Source organism: Mustela putorius, unplaced genomic scaffold, assembly GCF_011764305.1.
Source record: "Mustela putorius furo isolate JIRA1106 unplaced genomic scaffold, ASM1176430v1.1 tig00000596_pilon_pilon_pilon, whole genome shotgun sequence".
Classification (NCBI taxonomy): Eukaryota; Metazoa; Chordata; class Mammalia; order Carnivora; family Mustelidae; genus Mustela; species Mustela putorius.
Genome location: NW_025421428.1, coordinates 13,641,123 through 13,664,373, shown reverse-complemented (window position 1 = coordinate 13,664,373; position 23,251 = coordinate 13,641,123). Strand labels below are relative to the sequence as shown.

Sequence of the window (23,251 nt, the reverse complement as noted above, 5' to 3'; positions counted from 1 at the left end):
TATCAGGAAGACACTATTGCTCCACCCCAGAAACTGAGGTTCAGAGAAGTTGTCCTACTTCCCCAAGGACACACAGCCAGGGTGCTAGAGCTGGATTCCAGAAGCCAGGCTGCATGCACTGGGGGAGCTGACACCTTGCAGAGGACAGTTCTCTCGGAACACATGAACCACGTGCGGGGAGGGACTGGCCTCTTCTGGAAAAGTTGCAACAGGGTCTAAAATTATGCTTCAGGCCTGAGTTAACAGACTACATCAGAAAAGGTCTGTGTTTCACTCTTGCGCAGACTCAGTAAACGTTTGTTGGTGAGTAAGTGGAGGAAATTCTTCTCCTATTCTTTCACTAATGATTTTCAGGTCTTTGAGCAAAGTCAGGGGGTCCTCTAGTACAGCACCACGGTTCCCATCCCCGGGGACAGCTATCTCGAATCAGCAAAATTCAGCCCATTCCTGTCCCTATCCTGGTGGCCTTACGGAGATGTAGCTGGCTCCGGTTCCCGAGCCCACATCAGTGGTCAGGGCATAGATAGCAATCCGGGCCTGCGGGGCCACGTTAATGAAGATGCGGCAGCCCCCCAAGTTGCTCCCATCGGGACTCTTCGAGGGGCTCACGATTTCACCCGAGGGTCCAAAGTGCTGCATGTCACAGTCTGCAGAGAAGAGCAGGTGGACGGGCCGGTGGGGACCATCTCAGGTCCTAGGAGCCCCCAGAAAGACCACCAATGCCGGAGGCCAGGGTAGCTCACAGCTGGGGAGCAGTGACGGGGGGCGATACAGTGGTGTTGTCAAGATCAAGCCTCCCCTACAGAAGCCACCGCTGAACCCCACCTCCACCACGCTCTGTCGTGTGACCCTAGGCGAAGGCTTTCAGTGCTCTGAGCTCCAGATCCCCCCTCCACAGAGTAAAGTGAACAAGAGCAGGCATTGGGAGAGCAGTCCTTAGGTCACGTCACGCGTGCAGAAGTGCTTAACACTGAGCCTGTCACAAAGGCCACTGCCATTATTAGGAACCCACGGGAAGCGCCTGCCTGTACCCCCGGCCCCCAGGGAGCAAAAGCCCACATGCAAAAGACCAGGAAGTGGAGAGCGGTGAGAAGGGGCGGCCAGCCTGTGCTCTCAGTGAGGGCACTGAGAGTTCGGGGACCGCGTCACGTCTCTGTAGAGGCAAAGCCAGGGGGATCCCAGAAACCTCTGGAACTGGCTAGGGAAGCCACATTCAGCCAGCCCGGCTGTTGGGGGACAGCAAGTCCCCAGGGGCCTCCAGAGGGCCATGGGACACCAGAGAGGACACCAGGAGGGCCGTGGGATGCCATCCCCTCCGTGAAGTTGTGTGTGTGCGCGCACACACGTATAAGCACGCGTGCACACAGCAGCTCTATGGGGGCTGAGCCAAGAGCACGGTGCACCAGAACAGAGCTCGGGGGGAGGGAAAGCTGCGCACAGAGGATCCTAAGGGTCTTGAAGGACATCAGGGCCAGGGCGGGGGTCCGTGGTGGCAGCCTGAGTGACAGGGTGAGGATGTCAGGGTCCTCGTCCACCCCTGTCGCTGCAAGGCCCGAGGGAGGCAGGGACACGGCACACATGCCCATATGCGGGGACCTCGTCCTGGGGTTGGGGAGCCGTGGGTCCTCCTCCATCTCCATGGGTGCCCTGTCTGCCCACCCGGCTGCATGCAGAGAAGGGGGAAGGCTCTGGTGTCCCCCCGTACCTCTGTGGGGGGTTCCCGAGGCAGGCCGGCTCCCGTACCGCAGCACAACCCCGCCTTCAGGCCGCGTGCGGCGCTGCCTCACCACCAGCGTGTTTGTTTTGGAGCTAAAGGTCGAGCCAGACAGCTTCCCGCACGTCTTCCTCCATGTGAACCTGTCCCAAAGCAGCAGCATGTCCCCTAGGAAGGGGCCGTGCGGTGAGCGTCAGCAGCACGGGGGCCTGGGGTAGACAGAGCCACAATCGGGTCCCTCCCATGCCAGCTACGTGACTCCAAGTCCCCAGACACAACCTCAGTTTCCCCATCTGTGCAACAGGACCAGCCCGCACCGTCCACAGACGGCCATGAGGATTCCAGGTGGGGCTGCCTGTGGCACATCGTGTCGGGACGGGGGTAGCCGGGAGCTGTGCTCCCCAGCGCATAGCGGCCTGACGCTGGGCAGCAGCTGTGCACACGGCCCGAGACCTACCAGCCCTGCAGTTGAGGGAGCTCTCCAGGACCTGAAGGGTCACCACCTCACCCAGCGGCCGCCCAATGGCCACGGCACAGTCCATCTGCCCTGGGCCTCGCATGTCAATGGTTCCTGTCGGCTCAAGGTGCTGCCAGCCGCAGGCACCTGGAAAGAGGGCAGGAGCCCGGGTGAACAGGGCTTCCGGGGGGCGGACACCTGCAGCAGGGCCGGGGGTTCCATACTGGGGAGGAGCCTGGCAGGTGGGGGGCTAGCACCCTCCTAGGCCCCACCAGAAGCAGGCTTAGGGCAGGGGAGGGAGCTGCATGGGTCCCGGAATCTCCATCTGGGGCCCAGAGCCGATTCCGGATGCCCTGGTGAGAGGCAGGTGGTGTATACAGCAGGGCATGGCTTGGAGTCCCACGGACCTGGGTCTGACCCCACGAAACCTCAGGTTCCCTTTCCCTTGATGATAACAAAAGTGAGCTTGAACGCTGCCAGTGGAAGCAGAGTAGAAGAGGAGGGACGGCCCCGAGCGCCACCACCCAAGCCCATGCCTTGGGTCCGGCCTTCCAGTGATCCGCCCCAGGGGGGTCCCACGAGCAGCTGGCCCCAGCTCTCCCAGTGGAGATGCCTCCGTCCACCCCTCCTACAGCCAGCCGGCCGCCCAGACGGGAAGGTTGAAGAACATAACTGGGCTCAGCTGGGCTTTCCTGGAGCCCAGGCAGGAGCCCCTGAAGCCAGGAAGCTGGGGCCCGGGGCTGGGGCCGCTCCAGAGAAGCAGCAGCCACAGCCAGGTCTGCAGCAGTGGCTTCCTGGCGGGGTGCCAGACTGGGAGTCCCCTGCCCGGTGCAGGGTCCGGCCCAGCAGCTCTGCACTGTGGCTGGCCTGGGCACGTGCTGGCAGAAGCCGGCCGGCACGGGCGCCTGGGTCTGGGGTCCAATGCAGGCGTGATGCCGGTGCTGGGTGCCATCCCCGCAGGAGACCGAGCACTGCCAGGAAAGAGGAGCAGGAGCTGCGGCGGACCTCGCCAGAGCGTGTCAGGGACAGCAGTGGCCACTGGCCACGTGTGAGCTGATCTAATCTTTGCACAGCCCAGGAGGCGAGCCCGTGTCTCCATTCCACAGATGGCGAGACTGAGGCTCAGCAGCCGGCCCCCACCCTGCCCTCCTGCCCCGCACTGCCCTGGTCCAAGTCCCCGTCTCTGCGTGACCCCGATGCCCACAGTCCTCTGACTGATGCCGGTGGTGGCTGTCTGCTTGGCCCCTTCTCCCGCTCCACACCATGAGTGAGGGCCTCCAGCGGGAGACCTACCCTATTTTCCTTAGTCTCTCTAGTACTTTGTGAGGTGCTTGGGCACAGGACGGCCCCAGAGAGACCAAGGTGTGGGACGGAGTCACCTTCCCCTTCATCTCCTGGTGTCTCCAGACCTCGGTCCGGACGTGCCCCTCAGGCCTCGAGGCCCTGCTGTGTCTCACCCCTCCGGGCACCGGCCGCCTGCTCCCCCCGTACCCCTCCTTCCTTTCAGGGGTCACAATGAGTCAAAGCCCCCAGGGTGCCCACGCGTCAGGACCCTGGGCCGACGTGCCCCCAGCCCCGGCCCCAATGCTTACCTGTGTCCAGGAGCTGACATGCCACCGGTAGGTGCAGTCGGTGATGACACAAGGGACGCTGGCCTGAGGCCGCACCTGAGCCGCACAGGCTGCCCCCTCCACCTCCATATCCTGGCCTTGGCTGAGCTGCACACAGGCCACGGAGCGCGTGGCGGTGCCGAGGCCACAGCTCGCTGAGCATGGGCCAAGGGACAGGATTTTCCACCTGCAAGAGACCAAGGCCCGGCACGCAGCCCTGAGCCCAGGGGGGGTCACCATCCTCCGTTCTCCCAGTGACGGGGATGGGGAGAAGATGCCCCAGGAGGAGGAAAACCCGTCTCTGCCGTGTTCATCTGCCACTGGTCAGCAAACGGCAACAGCTGACATCCTTCAGAGCCGGGGTCGAACCCCGGGAGCCTGTGCAAGAGGCTGAGGCCTCCGTCGTGACCCCGGCCGCCCCTGGCTCTGGGATACCACCTCGCAACCATGCCTTCGGCGGGCCTGGCACTGTTCTAGACACTAGGGAGATGGACTGAAGCCGACCGAGACCCCTAACGCCCTTCAGAGCACACGTGCTTCTCCTCCTGGGCACCACTGACCTCGGGGGCCCGCAGTCCTATCGTGGGGGCATCTGGGCTGTGTGGGATGTTCAACCGCGCACCTGGCCTCCACCCGCTCACCGGAGGCCACTAGCATCCCCTTTCCCTAGCCGTGACATTGAAAATGTCTCCAGATATTGCCACATGTCCTGTGGGAGGCAGAGTCGCCCCTGGTGGAGAAATGGGCCCCCCGCAGGCTCCGACCCCACCTCGGGACCTCGCTGGCTTCAGCTGTTAGGTCCTGTGCCCCAGCTGGGACCACCCTCGGCTGGGGGTGGGACCACCCTCGGGCTCCGCATCCTCCCTCCTCCCGGAGACCCCTCCAGCGCCCCCCACAACCGAGTCCTGACGAGAACCTGCAGCCCCGTCTGCGTTTCGTTGGAAGGTCACCTCTGACCCCTAGGGCGGCCCGCCAGGGACTCCTGCTCCCCGAGGACCACCTCCCGGGCTGGAGCCAGCCCACGAGCCCCGCGGTGACTGGACTGGGGTCTGCACACTCTGGAACATTAAGCTCCTTCCTCGACACCCTGGGGCTGCTGACCTGGCCGGGCAGGGCTCTGGGCTGCAGGCCTCCCGCTGCTCCGGGCGCGGCAGCCCCTGGCACTGGGTATCTGGCAGGACCTCCTCGTCCTCATGCTCCCCGTGGGCCCGCGCACAGTACAGCAGCCTCTGCGCAAACCCTCCTCCGCAGCTCACGCTACACGCCGCCAGCTTATACCTCCACCTGAAACACACCGGAGTTGGGGGGAACCCAGGAGCGGGGCCGCCCCTCCTTTCCGCAGACTGGGAAGGGTCTGGAGATGTCCTTTCTCTGAGGGGCACCCTTGCGTCTCCACCAAGAGGCTGGGCACAGTGGAGAGAGAACATTCCGAAAGGCCCACTTCCCAGACAGAACGCTGAGGACAAACTTGTTCAAAGGGCAGTCGGGGGAGAGACAGAGCACCCCAGGGGGACTGCGAAGCCCGCTGTGTCTCTAATAGGAATGCTGGCCCCCCACAGGCCGGCTGGCACTCCCGATCTTCTTTGCCGCTGTGTTTGCCACACCACACCAATGCCAACGGCAAACTGTGTCTCCGGGTCCGTCTGCTCTTCCATCTCCCCACCGCCCCAGGCTTCTGCTCCAGGAGGGCCGGAGCTCACTGCTCACTGCCGTGTCCCTACCGTCAGAACGGCCCCCGGGCGTGGCGGGCGACGCTTGGGGAAGAGCAAGGGTTGACGAGCCATCGGCCACGTGTGCTCACAGCGTCCCGCGTGCCTGAAGCCCGCCACAGCCTTCCAAGACACCAGTGCGGTGTCCTGCAGGGGAGGGCACTGAGCAGCTTACAGGGAGGGGCTGAGGACCACCCGTCTCCTTGGGAAGGCGCCCACCTGGCAGGGCAGGGCTTCGGACTGCAGTCCTGCACGGGGCTGGGCCTGGGCACCCGCCAGCACTCGGAGGGAGGCAGGGGGACAGGGTGGCCTTGGTCCAGCCTCACGCACCGAATAGCCAGTGGCACCCAGCCCCGTCCGCAGGTCACTGGGCACGGTGCCGAGGCTCGGGTCTCCCACCTGCGGCAGGAAGGCCAGCGCTCTGTCGCTCTGTCCGAGGTGACACCCGGGGTGACATGCCTCCCTCCCTCAGGGACCCAGGCTGCTGCCTCTCCCCAACCCCCAACCCCCACCGCATAGTCTCTGCCTCAACTCACCAAGCTGGGCAAGGGGCAGCCCGACAGGCTTCCTGCCGACTCCCAGGCTTGCTTCCCAGGTCACAGAGCTCTTCCTGGACAGGGGTCCCCAGGACAGAGTCCATGCACACGAAACGCAGCTCCCTCAGGCCTGTGGGGAGGAAGCAGAGACCCCAAGCCCCAAGAGGAGGGTTTGACAAGAGCTACGGGTGTCCCGCTCTCTGGAGAGCTCCAGAAGATCCAACTCTTGTCTCTGCCACTTGCCAGCTGGGTGACCTTGGACAAGTGACTTAATCTCTCTGAGCCTCAGATTTTTCATCTGATGGTGCCTCACTTACAGGGACATTATACGGACTTTGAAGTGGGGTACAAAGGGCCTGGCCCGTGGCAGGACCCCCAGCGGCAGCTCTGCTTCTGTCACTCGGTGAGAACTGCTCTGATCATCCCGTATTGTGTTTATGACTACGATGGTATCAGGGTCCGGTTCAGTGAATCTCTGCTTTAGGACTAGCCTCAAAAGAATCCCTGCCTTGATTCTGAACACGGACAGGTTTCCCTGGGCAAGTGCCGAGGCCTGTAGTTCAAGAACACACCGTATCTTAAAACCTTGCTCCTCTGACTCGGCGGCCAGGAAGCTCAGAGCTGTCTGGGGCCCTTTGCTCGCTGACTTTCTAGACCTTAAGAAGTACATGTGGGTGCCAACACCGCCGAGTTTTATGGTCTCTCCTGCCTTTCACCCAAGCGATGAAGACCTGCCCCAATCCCTTGTATATGATGTTACATTCTGACCTAGTCTGCATTCTCTGACCTAGTCTGGATTTGAACTTGAGCCAGTTCAAATGCATTTTAGAACTAGGCAAAAGGTAGGCGGGGAAGAGTTCGTGAAGGAGCCCTGGGGGCCTCACCTCGACCGCAGGAGGCAGAGCACGGCCCCGCCAGGGGAGTCCACATGTGTGCGGCGTGAGCCCCCACCCCAGCGCCGCCCGGTGGGGATGTGGCCTCCTCCTCCAGAGGCCGGGGGTCTGGCTGTGGGGGACAAGCAACAGGCTGCTGGGTCTCGGTCTGGGTCTCCCCCTCTGGATCCCTGAGCACCAGGTCCCCCACCCCACCCACCCCAATCTCTTCAGGAGAGGGGGCGTGGTCAGCAGAGCCCCAAAGGCCCCTCCCACTGCTCCTTTCCATGAACACTTGCTTCCGGCTGCCTGAGGACGCCCCCACCCCACTCACTTTGGCCTCTGTACCAGCACAGCAGGGCAGGGCTGAGGCTGGGGCTCAGAGCCAGAGCAGCTGCATCATAATGGGATGCTTGGGTCTGGGGCCCAAGCCCAGCTTGCCAGCTGGAGGGGGGACGAGGCCCAGAGCTTTCTCCCTAGGCTCATCCTTTGGGCGAGGCGGGTCCTGTACACAGCCACGTTGCAGGACAGTCCTTGCGCTCTGGCCAGGAGGCCAAGGGTACTCAGTGCTCCCTGTTCTCCTGTCCGATAAGCCCCCAATAGCCCAGGGTACCCTTGTGCTCAGGATACTCACATCGCTTGGTTCTGGAGAACATGCTGTGGCCACACAGGGTTCCTGGGTAGGCAGCTTCTCGTCTGTGGGGCAGGGCCCCGCGGTGGCCAGGCCCTCTGCCCTGTGCACACATGTCCTATTCCACAAAGCCGGGTCTGCTCCACAGGCTGGCGAGCACGCGTCTGAGCCCTCCTGCCTAAGAACAGGACAGACAGCACACCCTGCCTCTCTTCGGGCTGTAGGGCTCCTGGGGCGGAGAAAGGCAGTGAACCCGCACCCCAGCACCCCAGCACTCAAGGAGGAGCCCCACAAAGAAGCAAAACCCTGAGGCCTCTCCCCAGAGTGCTGGACAAGCGGCTGCGGGCCCTCCACTTGGTAGCCCGGGGGCGGGGACTCAGGCCTGGACCCAGGGCCTTCCAGAGAGGAAGGTGGGCCTCCGACCCGAGAGAACCATCACTCCTCACACACTAGCAGGTGCCGAGAAACGGAATCGGGCCACCCAGGTGAGGGATGGCAACCGTGTTCCGAGTCCAAGCCAGCCCTGACAGGGGGCAGCTGCCAGCTGAGCTGAGGCAGGAGCGGCCTCCGTGGGAAAGGGTGGGGACTCCCAGGTCTGCCGCGCACGGGACCGGGGCAAGGGAGCCCGAGCCATGCCTGCGCCACCAGTGACCGAGGCCAGGCTCCTCCCCACTGGACCAGTAACAGAACTGGGGCCCAGAGAGGAAAGGGACTTGCCCTGGTGCCCCAGCCAGTTAGCAGCAACTCAGAAGAAGCCACTGTCAGCTCAGATCCTGAAGGGAAAGGAGGCACCATGGGGACAGCAACAGTAACCACAAAGGGACACTTATGGCTTTACGTGTGAGCAAAGATCTGGGGGCTCACAGAGGGAAATGGCCGGCCCAGTGTCTCCTGGACAGTAATTCTGAAGCTGGTCCCTCTGGGACGGTGGGGCCCGGCCAGAGTCCTAGGTGTGAGGGGACACTCTGCAAGAGTAGGGCTGGGTGTAGGACAAGCCCTGAGCCCTGACTGGAGTTGGGCAGTCGCCTCCCTGCCTCCCTGCGCTCACCTCACCGGGCAGGCCTGGAGGTTGCAGGCTTCCACCACTGCCGGCTCTGGGGCCAGCACTCTGCACCGGGCAGGGGGCAGCGGCCTCAGGAGGGTCCCCTGGGCCTCCACGCAACGCACCGCCCTCGCCCGCAGGCCTCCCCCGCAGGAGACGCTGCACGCGCCGAAGTCTCCGGCTGCCCAGCTGAGGACGAGAGGGACAGAGTGTCGGGGCCATCCCTGTCCCCTCGAGGACTGGCTTGGGAGAGGCGGGAAGAGAAAGGCAGATTTTTCCAGCGGACTGGCTTCCCTGCTCTGCACTGGACCCTATGTCCCTGCAGGTTCCTGGACATGGCCCAGGGACAGCCCACTCAGCCCCTTGGCCCCCTGGGTGTCCCCAGGGGGGAGACCTGGGCGGCGCCTGGGGGGCTCGGTCGATTGAGCCTCTGACTCTCGATCTCAGGTCAGGACGTGGGCCCCGCCGTAGCCAGCGAGAGCCCGGCAGGCATGGCAGAGCGCAGGCGGCACTCACTATGGGGGGCAGGGCCTGGGGGCGCAGGACTCTGACCAGGCTGCCGGCTGCTGGCTCCCTTCGCACCGGGCGGCCTCCGCCCACTCGTTCCTGGCCTGGTCCAGACAGCCGTAGGTCACCCAGCGCAGCCCTGGGAGGGAAGAGCAGGGCTGGGCCACCTCCCTGCAGGGAGCAAACTGTGCTTCAGGTGAGCCCCGGCCCAGGCCTCACCTGCCCCACAGCTCACGGAGCAGGACCCCCGCATGGCGGCCCATGCCCAGGCCTGTGGCCGCTTAGGCTGGAAGTAGGTGAAGGTGATGTCTGGGCGTGCAAGGTCACCATACTCCTCCCCGTAGCGCCTGTAAACCTGCCGGAGACAGACGGAGAGCTGGGGGCCTTCTCCGCTGGGCTCCCCAAGGGAGCTCGGCCGGTCCTGGGGCTCTGTGTCCAAGGCCAGCCCCGGAGTGGGGCCAGGCAGAGCCCCAGAGGCCCCAAGTTTCCAGCCCCTGTCCGCACAAGTCCTCATCCGGCCACACGGCATCATCCTCCGTGAGCATGGGGATTGTCGGGCCCGCCCAGCAGGTCCTGACGCAGTGGCTCGGAGCAGCCCCGGAATCTGTGTTTTGCACACACACGGCAAAGCGTGCAGACACAGCTGCGAGGCCCTGGGAACAATGCTGCTGGGGGTCGGGAGGTGGGTGGCCTGGGCTGCATGGGGAGTCACGAAAGGAGCGCACTAGTCCACGGGGGGCTCCCTGTAGCCTGGGTGGACTCTGGGGCAGCCCCTGCTGTCTCTCCTGCTGTGGGGCAGAGGCCGGCGCTGCTAGACCAAAGTCAAGGGCCACCAACCTCAGGCCTCTCCTCAGGGCTATTCCAACACATGCTAACGTCCACCTACTTCACCAAGCGCCTTTCTCTGCAAAGCACACGTGGGGACACGAGCAGAGGAGCTCACGCAAGGAGCTCTGTTGCCGAGAGCCAGGAAGAGCCAGCGTCCACCCAGAGCCTCCTTGGGACCAGCGACTGCTGCCGACACTGCCCGGCACGCGCGTCCCCTGACCCTCAGAGGCAGGTGGCCCATTTCACGGGGGAAGATTGAGGTCTGGGGCGGCGGCAGAGACAGGATGAGAACCTGGCAAGCTCTGTGGAGGACCGCGAAGCTTGGGAGAAATTTTGGCTGCTGGGTTGGCCCTCCTGGCACCCACCCCTTTGCCCCAGGACTTCTGCAGTGGGGGAGGAGCCCTCACTTTCCATTAGGAGGGGGCATCCCGAGCCGCTGGCACTTTCAGGATCCAAGCCAGCAAGCGTGTGGGCTGCAGCCGCCACCGCTCGGGGCACACACGTGTGGGGCGCTGGACACCCACCGCACGCTTAATGCCCCTTTAAGAGGTAGATCTTCACACTGACTTCATAATGTATGTATTCTTAGCCCCATTTTGCAGATGGGGAAACTGAGGTTCAGAAGAGTCAATTCCCTTGCCAAGTTCTTGCCGAGGCAGGATTCAAATTCTAGTCCACCTGCGTCCCCGGGCCCCAGCCCTTGACCTCGGGGTCTCCCTGTTTCCAGCAGCTGGGCTGCCCCTGCTCCAGGAGGGACACCCCCCACAGTGGGTCTCCAATCTGGGCATCCCACTGTCTCTTTCCCACAGCCTCCTTCGGCCAGGCCTGACACAGGCCTGATCGCCCCTGCGCTTTACCCAGAACCCCCTCAGCAGCTCTGGCCCCAACACCCCAGTATCCTGGGGGGAAACCCGAAGCCCTGGAGACCTGTGCAGCCTCCAGGCTCCTCGCACGTGGGGTCCCTCCCCTCATTCCTCCTCACGTCGCACCCTGCGCACACATCATCCTCTCCCTGCTGGGCCCGCAGCGTCAGCTCATCTCAGACCCCCGCGCCACAGCCCTCGGGGGGGGGGGCACGACCCCTGCACGCCCACGTTCAGAACTGCAGGGACTTCTGTGCGCCCCCATGGGACTGCTGAGCCAAGGGGCAGGTGACAGCAGGAGCAGGCCCCGCCGGCTCTCCCAGGCCCTCCAGATCACCTGGATCTCCACGTCGTCCTGGCTGGGTCCCCAGATGTGGATCTCCTCCAGGAGAGGCAGCCGGTCCTCAGTGAGGGCCACTCGGTACCCCACACGGCTGTCCTCCAGGAGGGAGGGGTAGGTGGTGCTGGGAGAGATGCTGGAAGTCCCCGCCACGACGTAGCGCCCTCGGATCCGCACGGCTGTGGGGGAGCGAGGCTGTGGGCGGGGGGTCTGCCTCCCCCACACCTGTGGCAGCTGGGGCGCTGGCCCTCTCACGGAAGAGGTCCTGACTTAACGAATGGGATGGTGGCAACATGGGGATGAATCCCCAGGGCCACAGCTCTCCTCCCAGGGCCCCAGCCCTCCCAGGGAGCCCGTCTGCCCGGTGCCCTGGCCGGCCAGGCAGTCTCGGCGGCAGGCAGGGGACACCTTCCCAGATGCCCACAGGCATCTGACCACACATCGGTGGCCCTGCACCTCTGTCCAGAACCTGGTGAGCACCGTGGACCTGCCCTCTCTCCAAGTCTGCCTACACGGAGCTCTGCAGGCAGGTTTCGGGGGCTCAAGGCCCCCAGGACCATCCCCCGACTCCAGATGTCAAGGGCAGGTAGGGGCACCCTCCGGACATCAAGACACACTGTGGCATTAAGTGGGAAAGGAGGCGGCCTTGCCCAGAGACAGGTGTGGCCTTTGCCCTGGGCTTCCAGGAAGGGACTTAAGTCACACAGACAGGAGTGTCTTTGCTTAAGGTGGGGACCGGCCAGGCCAGAAAGACCAAATATGCGAAGCCGGACAGCAGCTTCGGTTGGTCTCCTCTGTGAACCTAGAGACCGAGGCCATCACGTGAGTCATCAGTCGCTCGGCCGTGCGTCGTGTTGACATCACGACGTCCTCATCAAACTGAACGCTGAGCCCGGGGCAGCTTGGGCTTGGCGACAGCCCGTGCCCACCGCCACACTCCGGTGCGGGACACCGAGCCCTCCCAGACTCCGCCCGACAGGCATCTCCGCTCTGGTTTCTTTCACCATCTCCTCGCCCTCGAACAAGCCAGATCCACACATAGAAACGCTCTCGGTGTTCTGGGGGTCCTCCTGGGGACTTATCCGACCTGGCGGTGCTGAGGGAACCCCCGAAACTGCAGGTGGCGTCAGAAGTGTGAGGGCGTCTGGGGGCTCCTGGGCGGCTCCGTCGGGGAAGCGCCTGCCTTCAGCTCAGGTCGTGACCGCGGGGTCCCGGGATCGAGTCCCAGCTCGGCTCCCTGCTCAGCGGGAAGCCTGCTTCTCCCTCTGCCTCTGCCCCCCACTCATGTTCTCTCTCTCTAGTAAGTAAATAGAATCTTAGGAAGGAAAAGTCGTGAGGGCATCTGGGGGACGGTGTTTTCTCAGCTTTGGTTTGTCAGGGGCACGCCCTCGGGCCAGCTCACCCAGGTGCGTGAAGAGAGGCCTCCGGTTGGTGATGTGTACGCTGGTCAGGTTGCGGGTCACGGTCAGGAACGTGACATACTCTAGAAGGAAGCAGCAGGGGTGGGGGGGTCTCAGGTCACAGATGTTGGAGTGAAAGGGGGATTTCAGATGTCCCGGGTGGGCAGGGGGAGGCACCTTGAGGCCAAAAGCTAACAGTGGGGTTGCCTCAGGCAGTAGAGGGTCCCCTGTCACCGGGGGCCAATCCAAGCCAGGCCGGACGGTCACCTTCCAGGGGGCTGCCTGGCCCGGGTGGAGGGACCGAATCCCAGGTTCCAGGCTCAGCATGTGGCCCACCACAGGGAGGGGGACTCCAAGCGCCTACTCTGTGAACGACTTGACCTCTTTCAGAAACTGAGCTGAGTCGCAGGCTTCCCAAGTATAACATCCCCTTGGACAGGATTCCTCGGGGAGGAGAGGCGAGGCCAGGCCACTCCTCGCTGTCCCCTGTCTGGGTCTTAGCACGGCTACCCGGAAGTGCCACTGCCCGTGGCGGCCTCAGCCAATGGTCAGCTGCTCGGGGAGGCCGGCAAAGAGGAGGAGTGAGGCGGAGGCAGGCGGAGGCCCACGCGGAGGGTCCTGGGCTCGCTGCTGGGGCTCTGAGCGGCAGGTGATCCTTAGATCCTTAGATCCCCATCCCGAGGGGAGCCCCTACCTCTGGCCCTTCCGCCCGTGAAAGAGCCATTCCGCTGCTGGCACGTGCTGTTGTCCCCTCCGCACACCTGACACACGTCTCGCACCTGCGGGGAGTCCATCGCGCCGTCACAGCCGAATGTCTGTGGAAAGAGCAGTGGCGGTGACACACGGGTGGGTGACACTGGAGGCTCTGACGGGCGGCCCTCGCAGCTTCCGAGGGCGACGCGGGAAGCAGGTGTAAGGGACTCGCCCGCGGTCACAGCAGGGCTCCGAACCTCCGAACCTCCGAACCTCCGGCCGGCTCCAAGGCCACCCCAGCGCCCTGGGAGCAGCCGTGCAGACTCCGCCGCAGCTTCATGGTGGCCAGCGCCCGCAGACGCCCCCTCACCCCACCCCCGGAGCCCTTGAGCCTCTGACTTCCCATGGGACTGGCCCCAAGGCCACCGTGGCTGGGAGGGCATCCTGCTGCCTGCACACGCCTACCCTGCAGCTGCCCGCCACGCACAGGCTCAGGGTCCCGTCCTCCTGCCGACCACTTGGCACACACCGGGTCCCATCCAGGAAACGGTCCCCACGCCTCACCATGAAGGTCTCGCCGATGGCCCGGCACATGTGTCTGCACAGAGCGTCCCCTGGGGAGGCAGAGGAACAGGGCCCCAGTGTAGGGACGGCCACTCCACAGACCGCAGAGCACCCCCGGCGCGCCCGCGCCTCCGGCCACCACCCCAACCCCGCTTCCTCCTGTGAGTTGGGGGCAAGGGTCCCGTCTCCGGAGGCCGTGACCGCAATCAGGGCGGAGCAGCGTCGCGGAGTTACGAGCCGAGGAGCGTCCTTGGCACAGCCCCAGTGTCATCGCACTGAGTCCGCTCCCCGCGCAGGGCGCCCTGCTCCCATCTCCGTGTTACAGATGGGAAAGCTGAGCCCCAGGCCTGTTAGCAGCAAGGGGTGGTGCCTGGACATGATGCGACCGACGCAGAGCCGGAGCCGGTGCCCGGCCCTCCACGGCGTCGGGGTGACGGGGCCAGCCGCACCTTGACTGTACTGCTCAGCGGGGCCCCAGCGGTAGAAGGAGGCGTTGCCTGGGGACAGATACAGCGGTTTCCCGTCCGTCTGGGAGCACTGCTCGGCCATGAACTCCAGCTGGGTCTTCTCACAGGCCTGGCCAGGAGGAGGCAGAGGACAGGCACAGGAGGGGCCCCGGGATGGGGGCTTGGGGCAGGGCACCTAGGATAGCGGCCTTTGCCACTGGGGACCACAAAGCACCATGCAGTGACCGGGTCACTATGTGGGCTGGAGCCCAGCTCCTGGCTGCGCCTCGGTTCCCTGCTCTGTACACTGAGGGAGACAAGCCTTTCTCTGCCGATGCAAGAATCCGGGAGAATTTGCCAGGACAAAGGACAGGACACAGACGTACAGAGCACTGCTCGCCGGCTCCCTTCCCCCGAGCCTGTGCTCCGGGGAAGACTGCGCCCTCCCAGGCTGGGGAGGCCCCGAGTCTGCCTGCAGAAGGCGGGAGGGAAGGTCTCACCGGGTGCGGATCTTAATGCAAGGTCCAAGGAACCACCCAGTCTGATGGCCATGATCAAAACCACGGACAGCGAGGATGGACAGAAGGGGAGGACGTGGGGAAACCAGAACCCTCGGCCCTGCGGGGGGGAAGCAGAGTAGCTTCCCTGCTGGGCCGGCTGGCGGGGGCTCCTCAAAGAAAGAACTGGACGGATGTAGAAATGCTTTATGACCCAGGGACCTCTCTCTTAGGAGTCTGCCCAAAAGAAATAAAAACTGGCACCAAAGTCCATGGACAGACACGTTCCCAGGAACACGATTCACGACAGCCAAGAGGGGAAAACGGGCCGGATGCCTACGGCCGGATGAACAGGTGATACAAGGCCCGTCTGCACGAGGGGAGGTTGTTCAGCCACAAAAAGGAGTGCACTGCTCACACCTGCCGCACGTGATGACCCTGAGGACGTGATGCTGAGTGAGAGAAGCCAGTCACGAAAGCTCGCCCACCGTGGGACTCCACTTCTATGAAACGCCCCAGCGCAGGCAAATCCACGGAAACAGAAAGCGACCGGTGTTGCCAGTGGCTGGAGGTTGGGGAAGGGGAGTGACTGCTTCGTGGGTCTGGGGTTCTCCTTTACGTGCTAGAGATGGACCAACGCTACTGGGCTCCACACTTCAAAACGGGTGATTTGATATGATGTGGATTTCACCTGTGCTTGGACTGAAAGGGACGGTTTTAGGCAGGGGGTGCCCCCAGGGAGGGCGGTGGCATGTGGGGACAGAGGTACGACACCTGGAGGACCCACTGGGGTCCCAGCAGAGACACAGCAGCACTCCGCTCTCCAAAGCGCCCTGGCGTGAGCCACAAATCACAGCCGCCCCAATCCTTTGGCTCCCCGGGGCCGGCACCACTGACCTGAGCCTCTCGTTCTGTCCGGGGGAAGCAGGCCTACCTGGGTGTTGCACATCTCAGCCTGGAGGTCAGCACCCACACACGCACGCCCTCCAAAGGCAGGCCTGAAAATGTCCACAAGACACAAGAGGTGACAGGTGACCCCCTGCCCCCCCAACCAGGGACCGTGGAGCAGGCCCCCTCCCTGACCTGAAGGAGGCCCCCTCCCTGTGGTACCTGGGATTATTGCAGTGCCTCCTCCGGGTGACCACACCTCCTCCGCAGGAGCGAGAGCAAGGGCTGGGGGGACCCCAGCTAGACCAGTGCCCGTGCACCACCCCCACGGGGCTCAGCTCCGCCAGGGAGCGGCAGTGACCCTTGGAGCACCACTGCAAGAGAAGGACACGCCATCCCACATCCAGGGCACCACAGCCATGCTCACCCCCTAGCCACAGGGCACACCCCCAGGACACCCACACCCACGCAGGTGTGTGCACGCAGGGACCCCCGCGCCTCCATCCTGCTCAGGAAACAATGCTAACCCCAGGCTAGAGGACAGGAAGAGTCTGGCCACGCCGGGCAGAGAGGAAGGGCAGAGGCCCTGCGGTCTGCAGGGCAGAGGAAGACGCTGCCTGGTACAGCCGGCGAGAGCGAGTCTGGGTCAGGGAGCCGAGCCGCGCTATCACGGCCACTCAGAGCCTTTGTCTCCTCTGTGGGACGGGGGACAACACCAGACCCAGGGAGGGGGGAAAAGACACGCAGCACTGGTGTGGGGAGGGCGGGGCTCGGGATCCCCCGCGGGCCCCTGGCAGGCGCTCTGTCAGTCTTCAGTGGTCCTGCAAACCTAGAAAACCCGTCCCACCTTCCAGGCCCTGCGGAGAGGCTGGGCAGGTCACGGGGACACGGGAAGCATCTTGAGGCCCAGCTCTCCCCACCAGGTGGCCAAGAGCAGCACCGGGGCCCTCTGCCTCAGCTAACCGGTCCTCCTGTCCCCCACCCCAGGAAATCAGGCAGCCAGGCTTCGGGGCCCCGCGTGCATGCGGGCAAGGGCACACACGCACGGGCGCGCGCGCACACACACACTCACACACTCAAACATCCCTTCGGTCCTGCTCTGACCTTCTGCATGCCGCACTCTGTCCCATCCAGGAGAGGAACAAGGAGACGGCTACAGCTGCTTTGGTCCAGGGGGTCCGTGTGGCAGGACAGAGCCTGGCACATGTCCTACGAGGGTAGACAAGCGCCCGGTGCGGGGTCACCACAGCCCGTCGGCTCCGCCTCCAGTCTTAATTGTACCCCCACACCACAGGACCCACCGACACATATGCTGTTCCGTGGGCGCGGGTGGTGAGGGAGAGAGGGCACAGCACACCTCTCCACGGGACAGGGATGCTGACCAGGGCCCATTTTAGGGGCCCACAAATACGATTTCATTTCTTTCAAAATCAAAAGAAGAAGATGATCTTTGAGATCCAAGATGTTCTAATATGTAATATTAATAGAACTGTATTTACAGTACTCACGTAATATTTAAAACACTGATAATAAGTCTCAACATTTCATGTAGAGGAAGGGACCATGAAGGCAAAGGTGCTTGGGGCCCATGAAAGTCCTGTCAGCCCAGGGGGACGTTTGCACTGGGGGCACCTGGCCCCTTCATCCCCTCATCTCCCCTCCCCTGCCAGCTTACACGGCTGCTAAAGGCTTTGGTTTGGAGGCCACTTCCTCCAGGAAGCCCTCCAGGTTCCCATTGGGTTGGAAGCCTTTAGTTCCTGCCTATTGAAGTTCCCTGGGCACAGAGTCAGGAGCCTGCTAGGGTCTGCTCTACATAATTTGTGGAATGAATGTGTCAAAATGAGGAGCAAACATGGGGACTCTTCTTTAAAAAATTAAGAATTTTAACAAGTGACCCAGCCTGGCCCAGCAGGCGCTCGCAGTGGGGCATGAGCTGGGCACAGGTGGAGGGAGCTCGGGCGGCATGGTGGACCGGGGGGGACATGACTCACGAGGTGCTCCCTGGTGAAGGTGCAGGCCACGGCCTTAGCACCAAAGGCCACGCGGCACTGCTCGTCTGCGCCGTAGAGGAGGCCTGGCTGCGCCGGGGGAGGGCCCCCCGCGGTCCCCGTCTGCGGCCCCGGCAGATCCAGCAAGCAGTGCGCCCGTCCTGCGCTGCGACGAGACCTGGGCTCAGGCTGCGGGTGGACACGGGTGGGGGCGGGAAGGGGAGAGGGCACGAGCGGGGGAGGACCGGAGTTCTCAGCATGAACCCGCAGGAGCGGCCCAGGCTGGGAGGCGGCTCAAATCCAGAGCTGAGGGGCCCCATGCAGGGGTGAGGAGGGGGATGCGACGGACGAGGGTTGCACGGATGGAGGGTGGAGGCAACGGCGGGGGGCTGGGCGTGGATGGGGCAGAACTGAGGGGTGGACGCAGGAGCGGGCGGGACGGAGGGCGCGGGGCACCAGGAGGTGTGGACAGAGGGAGGGGCACAGGCTGGAGGGGCGGGGGAAGGGTCGGTACATGGGGGGAGGGGAGGATGGAGGAGAGGGCCGGGCAGGTGATGGGGTCCACGCGAGGGAGGCACAGGACCGGAGGGGACGAAACGGGCTGGGCAGGGCTGGGGCAGAGGGAGGGGTGGGTCTGGGGGACCAGTGGGGGTGCGCCCCACGTGGAGATGGGGGCACGGGGAGGACAGGGCGGGGTGAGCAACGCAGCTACCTGAGCAGCTGCAGCACTTGCCGGCGGCTGCAGGCAGACCAGGACAGATCGCCAGGGGCGGGCGCGGCGTCCCCGGATGCCATCACGTGGCCGCTGGGCCCGCAGCCGCTGCCCGGTGCACCGTCGTGCTCCACGCCCAAGCTGTGCGCGGAGGCAACCGCTGAGGGTCCCCTCGCCTCCCCACCCGCCCTGCCCCCCCCCCAGTCCAGGCCTGGCGGACCCTCCAGCCGTGGGGTTTCAGACCGCAGCGGCCTCCTGACCCCGCCGCCAGAGAGCCCGGCCTCAGTTTCCCAGCCGAGAGAGCACCAATGATTAGCCAGAGCCTCCTGCCTCTCTCTGCTAATAAACATCGAAAGGCTTTAAAAATGTCGAGGGAAGTCACGCGGTGGGGTTAAAGGTCAGAGAGGACGGGGCGCTGTGGAGGCGGGGTGGGTAGGTGGGGGTCAAGGGTCCAGTGCAGGGGCTGGAACCGGGGTGAAGGTGGGACTGCTGGGGCTGATGTAGGGGCGAGGAGCCCAGGCTCACCGGGCACCTGAGCCGCCCACAGAGGCAGGGGTGCGGGGGGCCGCACAGAGCTCAGACGGGCCGGAAGGCCTGGGCCGGTGGGTGCCCAGGGAAAGGGGCACAGACCCAGGTTTTTACTTCAGGAGTCTCCGCGCTGCACGCGGGCGCGACTTTCATAATGAAAAGACTTAAAGATCTTGGAGAAAACTCGCCACTTCGGGTAAGTGACGCTAGACCGGAGCACAGATATGCCTACAGAACGCAGAGCGCCCGTAACAGGAAAAATCTGGAAACAGCCTAAAATCCGACAGCGTGGGCTTAAATAATGTGCACCAAAAAAATCATAAAAACCCTGGGGAAGACGTCCGGGATGTATTGCTCCGTTAAGAAAATAGTAACGAGACAATATACAATATAATCCCAATTTTGCAAATAAAAAATGGTGCGTGTGGGTAAGAAATGACTAAAACAAAATGTGAACAGACGTTCTCTCTGGGTGGTAGGATTTTGACCGTCTGCTTTCTCTTTACCTGAATTTCCTAAAAAACTTATTTTCTAATTGTTAAGTTCATCTTGCTTGTTTTTTGGGGAGAAAAGGGTTTTTTAGTCACCTGGAAGTCAAGCAGTATCAGATTTCCCAGCCCTTGTCCCTCCCACACGTCCCGAGTCCACTGTGGCCAAGGCTATCGGTTCCTTCCAACAGACTCTGCCAGCCCCGACGTGACCTCCTGGGAGCCCAAGTCAGCTCCTAGGCCTCAGCTTGGGGACAAGGTGCCTACCTGTGTGCGATCTCATGGGCGATGGTGACCCCCAGGTCAAAGCCAGTATCCTCAGTGATGAGGCAGCTCCAGGAGGATGAGCAAGCACCCCCCAGCTGGGTGACGCCTCGAACCTGCCGGTTACCATCTGGTAACTCCAGGTCAAACCTTGGGAAGAGAGGACAGACATCCGCATGGTGCAGGCATGCCCGCCGGACTGCCTTTGCAGAGGGGGGGCAGCTCCCAGGCGGGCGGGGGTGCCCCCGGGGAACGCGGCTACCTGGTGATGTAGAGGACCAGGTCGGCGTGCCCCGGATCTGCGTCGTCCTCAGGGTTGACCGTCCTGCTCCACTCACAGACACTCAGCAGTGACGCTGTGATATTGCCCGTGATGCTTGGAGCATCCTGGGGGACCCAGTAAGAGAGGCTGCGTTTACGGAAGCGGCGCTCAGCGGGGGCCGCCCGCATCTCAGTCCTCACCGCAGCCCTGGTACGAGGTGGAGACCCACGGGAAGAGGTAAAGAGAATAGAAATGGGTTTTCTGCTGACTCTGGGCTCCCAGCTCGGCACCTACCTCGGCCTGGGTCAGGATGACCATCTTTACTAGATGTACTCGGAACTGAGCCCCCAGAGATGGGTCCCTCAGCAGCTCTGACCCCTGTGGGGGGCAGGAGAGAAGGGAGACTCGTGTGGGCTGGCGTGGCCCGACTGGCGCGCTGGAGTCGAGAAGACGTTCCATCAGCACAGGGGGAAGACGCCAGTTGCCGGGCGGAAAGCCGGCCGTGGGGACAGGCAGATGCGCTCCTGTCCTCCCCTTGCTCGGGCTCCCCCCACACACACACACCCCTGAAACAACGGGACACAGACCATTGTTATTAGTCTAGAACATTCCGTTCCAACCCTGCCTCTCTCTCACCAGATTCGTCCTGTCCTTTCTCTTTTCTGTCCGTCCACCTGAAACTGTTCTCGGCTTGTCTAACCTGCACGTCTCCATGAGGCGGCACGAGGCCCCCTCCCTCCACAAGCCCTTTCCTGGGTACCCCACAGAGAAGCCCCCTCCCCACGCCCCAGCCAGCCTCCTCGCTCTCTCTCGCCACGTGTGTCAAGATGTTGATCGCGGCTGACTTGTCGCGTGGCTGTTGGCACCAGCTCGTCCTCTGAATGACACACGGCCCCGTGAGAGCGCGGTGCGGAATCCGAGCACCGCCGTTCCCTTCCCACACTGCTCAGATGCTGCTAAGGGAGCCCAGAAGCCCAGGTTCCGTATCTGTCGAGTGGAGGGAAAGCCTTCTGTGGCCGTCAGCCTGGGGGACTTCGCCTTTTGCCCAAACAGGTGGCCGTCCCCGAGGCAGGGCACATTCGTAGGGGCAGCCCACCCCCCAGGGCCGGCACTCTCCCTGACACTGTCGAAGCTTCCGTGGCAGCCTAGAGCAGTCCCTGTGTGTGTGTGCACGCGTGTGCGCGCGCATGTGTGTGTCCCACGCGTGCCCTCCGGCTGCGGGCACGGGTCTCACGTTCCTTTCCTGACTCGGTCTCTCCGACACCACTCAGTGGGAGACGTACCCTCCACCCACCTTCACCCCTAAAGCCAAGTGAAGGGGAGGCCAGCCGCAGTGGGGTGCCCACAGGAAGAGGGCCGGCACTGCTGGCCGAGGTGCCCGAGGAGCAAATGGGCTTCAGGACAGAGGCCAGATTTGAGAGTCCCCTGGAGAGAAGGGACCCAAGTAGCAAGAGGCCGTGGGGTGTACTAGTGACCCAAGAGGGGGTCCTGGGCCCTCACCCACCTCCACTGCAGGTGAGGGAGGGAAGGAGGAAGCAAAGTGCAGGCCACACACCCCCCCACAAAGTCCTGGGCCGTAAGCATGACCCAGCCTGAGGGTTACACCGAGTTCAGCCTGAGTTCAAGCTCCCAGGCAAGCCAGCTCCATCACATTCCACCCAAGTTCCTGGCGTGGGGCGCCGTGTCCAGAGGCTCCTGAGTCCCACGCGTTGGGGCCGGCGCCATCCATGGAGCCCGCTGCACAAGGAACACTCACCATGTTGAGGTTAGTGAGCACGTAGCGCTCGGTGTCCTCCTGGTGAGCCTGATAGACGTCGGGGCCCACGGCCACCAGCAGCTCCAAGTGCAGGACACTCCCCGCAGCCCGTCTCCGGACGCGAGGGGAAGGAAGATGGCCTGTTGAGGGAGGAAGCAGGGCTGACAGAGAAGGTTCTAGAAGGAAGATGACTTGTGGCTTTGGACCCCCATGCCCAGGTCCTTCCTAGGCTCGGAGACACCGTGTGAGCCCGGTCCCTACTACTTCCTGCTACAGAACTCAGGGAGACAGGGGTCAGCTCTCACGTGGGGGATGTGGGGGGCAGGCAATCCCTGCCCCCCAGCTGGGTGGACACCCGGGGAGCGGTTCTGGGCTGGGCCCACTCTCAGCCCCTACCTCCGGGAGAGGGGTTTCCTGACTCCTCAGGAGACTTGAGCGTCCCAAGCTGTCGCAGGTCACCTTCTGCGACAACTGTTAGAACTAGTGGTGGCTAGCCCGAGAGGCTGCTGGGTCTTGGATCCCACCCCGAGGGCCAGATCCCGTAGTGACCAGGCATCCCGGAGCATCTGAAAGGGCCTGGTGGCAGTGCAGCGCCCAAGGAGGGAGCTACTGCGTGGCCTTTTGGTCCTTTATGTCTCTCCAAAGCCCCGGGCACTGCTCTGCATCCCTGATGCCTCTCTGGGCACCTGCTGGCCAGCAGAACAGGCTCATTCCAAGATGACAAGGCCTGCCTAGGACAGCGCCCTGCCTGCACCCGGAGGCAGCCCGAGGGCTGGACAAGCAGGCCTGGGAGGCAGCAGGGCCATCTCCAACTGGGATCATGCCCAGAGCCACCGTGTCAGCCCCGAGCGGCCACTCTCTGTCTTTGGGGCCCGTGTTCCCGTCCGCGCTAGCAACCAATACCAGCGAGTGACGTCCTGCCAACAATGTGTGTCTGTGAGCGTGCTGTGTGAGCTAGGAAGGGCTGTTTGTAGGCTGAATGTCTACCTGTTCACCAAGTAGACAGTTGGGGGCATGGCTGATGGCCAGCCACGTGCTCCCCTGCCCTCCCTGCGCCCCAACATCCTGATGAAGATGGTTCAGTCACGGCTGCGGCATTTTGCATGGCTCCCTGGGCATCGGGGAGAGCTGGCCCTCCCCCCAGAGCTGTCCCCGAGGGCATCCCCACCCTCCTCTCCCAGAGGCTGTACCTTGGATGACTTCTGGGGCCTCGGGGACTGTGGGGACCTTGGGGACAGGCCTGTGGATCAGGTGTGGCTGGGCACGAACCCAGGGAAGCACCAGCTCCTGGTGCTGCCTCCTCACCGGCTGGACGTAGAACCTGTCCGCACCCACCAGGATGTCACCCTCCTAGAGAAGAGAGAACAGCATGGCACTGAGCCCAGTGGCCCCACTGCGTGACAGGGCCTCTCTGGGACGTCACAGCACCAGGCACAGACCTGTCCTGAGCTCTGTCCAGGGCTCCTCTCCAAGTCCAGTGCCCCCAAGCCCATCCTTGTGGGACAGCTGGGGAGGACCTGTGCCCACTTCTACACCTGCAGCCAACACCCACCCCCACCACACTCCAGTCCTCCCTCAGGTCGTGGCCTTGGCCTTTGGAGAGACACTGGCGGGGTCCCACATGTACAGAAACAGGGAGTGTCTCCAGGGACTAGC

The 23,251-nt window shown here is 63.5% G+C and overlaps 1 protein-coding gene across 12 annotated transcripts in view; it reads right to left on the bottom strand.

The window, feature by feature from the left end:
• The window catches only part of ADAMTS13 (ADAM metallopeptidase with thrombospondin type 1 motif 13), a 28,484-nt gene that overhangs the window by 540 nt on the left and 4,693 nt on the right, over window positions 1–23,251 (bottom strand). For 4 of the 12 annotated variants that reach the window (XM_013058572.2, XM_013058571.2, XM_013058573.2 and 1 more), the window contains 28 exons: window positions 22,786–22,945; window positions 21,596–21,735; window positions 20,134–20,217; window positions 19,840–19,964; window positions 19,581–19,727; window positions 18,298–18,438; window positions 17,589–17,751; window positions 16,702–16,806; window positions 15,820–15,971; window positions 15,644–15,707; window positions 14,216–14,342; window positions 13,668–13,816; window positions 13,204–13,324; window positions 12,512–12,592; window positions 11,107–11,288; window positions 9,298–9,433; window positions 9,088–9,217; window positions 8,578–8,760; window positions 7,533–7,707; window positions 6,911–7,031; window positions 6,027–6,156; window positions 5,710–5,889; window positions 4,883–5,065; window positions 3,764–3,968; window positions 2,845–3,142; window positions 2,172–2,318; window positions 1,706–1,882; window positions 472–647 (listed from right to left, as the gene is read on the bottom strand). In XM_013058572.2, the coding sequence (XP_012914026.1) occupies window positions 472–647; window positions 1,706–1,882; window positions 2,172–2,318; window positions 2,845–3,142; window positions 3,764–3,968; window positions 4,883–5,065; window positions 5,710–5,889; window positions 6,027–6,156; window positions 6,911–7,031; window positions 7,533–7,707; window positions 8,578–8,760; window positions 9,088–9,217; window positions 9,298–9,433; window positions 11,107–11,288; window positions 12,512–12,592; window positions 13,204–13,324; window positions 13,668–13,816; window positions 14,216–14,342; window positions 15,644–15,707; window positions 15,820–15,971; window positions 16,702–16,806; window positions 17,589–17,751; window positions 18,298–18,438; window positions 19,581–19,727; window positions 19,840–19,964; window positions 20,134–20,217; window positions 21,596–21,735; window positions 22,786–22,945 (4,182 nt within the window). Of the gene's footprint in view, window positions 1–471; window positions 648–921; window positions 1,498–1,705; window positions 3,143–3,763; window positions 3,969–4,882; window positions 5,066–5,709; window positions 5,890–6,026; window positions 6,157–6,910; window positions 7,032–7,532; window positions 7,708–8,577; window positions 8,761–9,087; window positions 9,218–9,297; window positions 9,434–11,106; window positions 11,289–12,511; window positions 12,593–13,203; window positions 13,325–13,667; window positions 13,817–14,215; window positions 14,343–15,643; window positions 15,708–15,819; window positions 15,972–16,701; window positions 16,807–17,588; window positions 17,752–18,297; window positions 18,439–19,580; window positions 19,728–19,839; window positions 19,965–20,133; window positions 20,218–21,595; window positions 21,736–22,785; window positions 22,946–23,251 lie in introns of those variants that run through there. The other 8 variants (XM_045082685.1, XM_013058576.2, XM_013058575.2 and 5 more) reach the window with 8 other exon arrangements.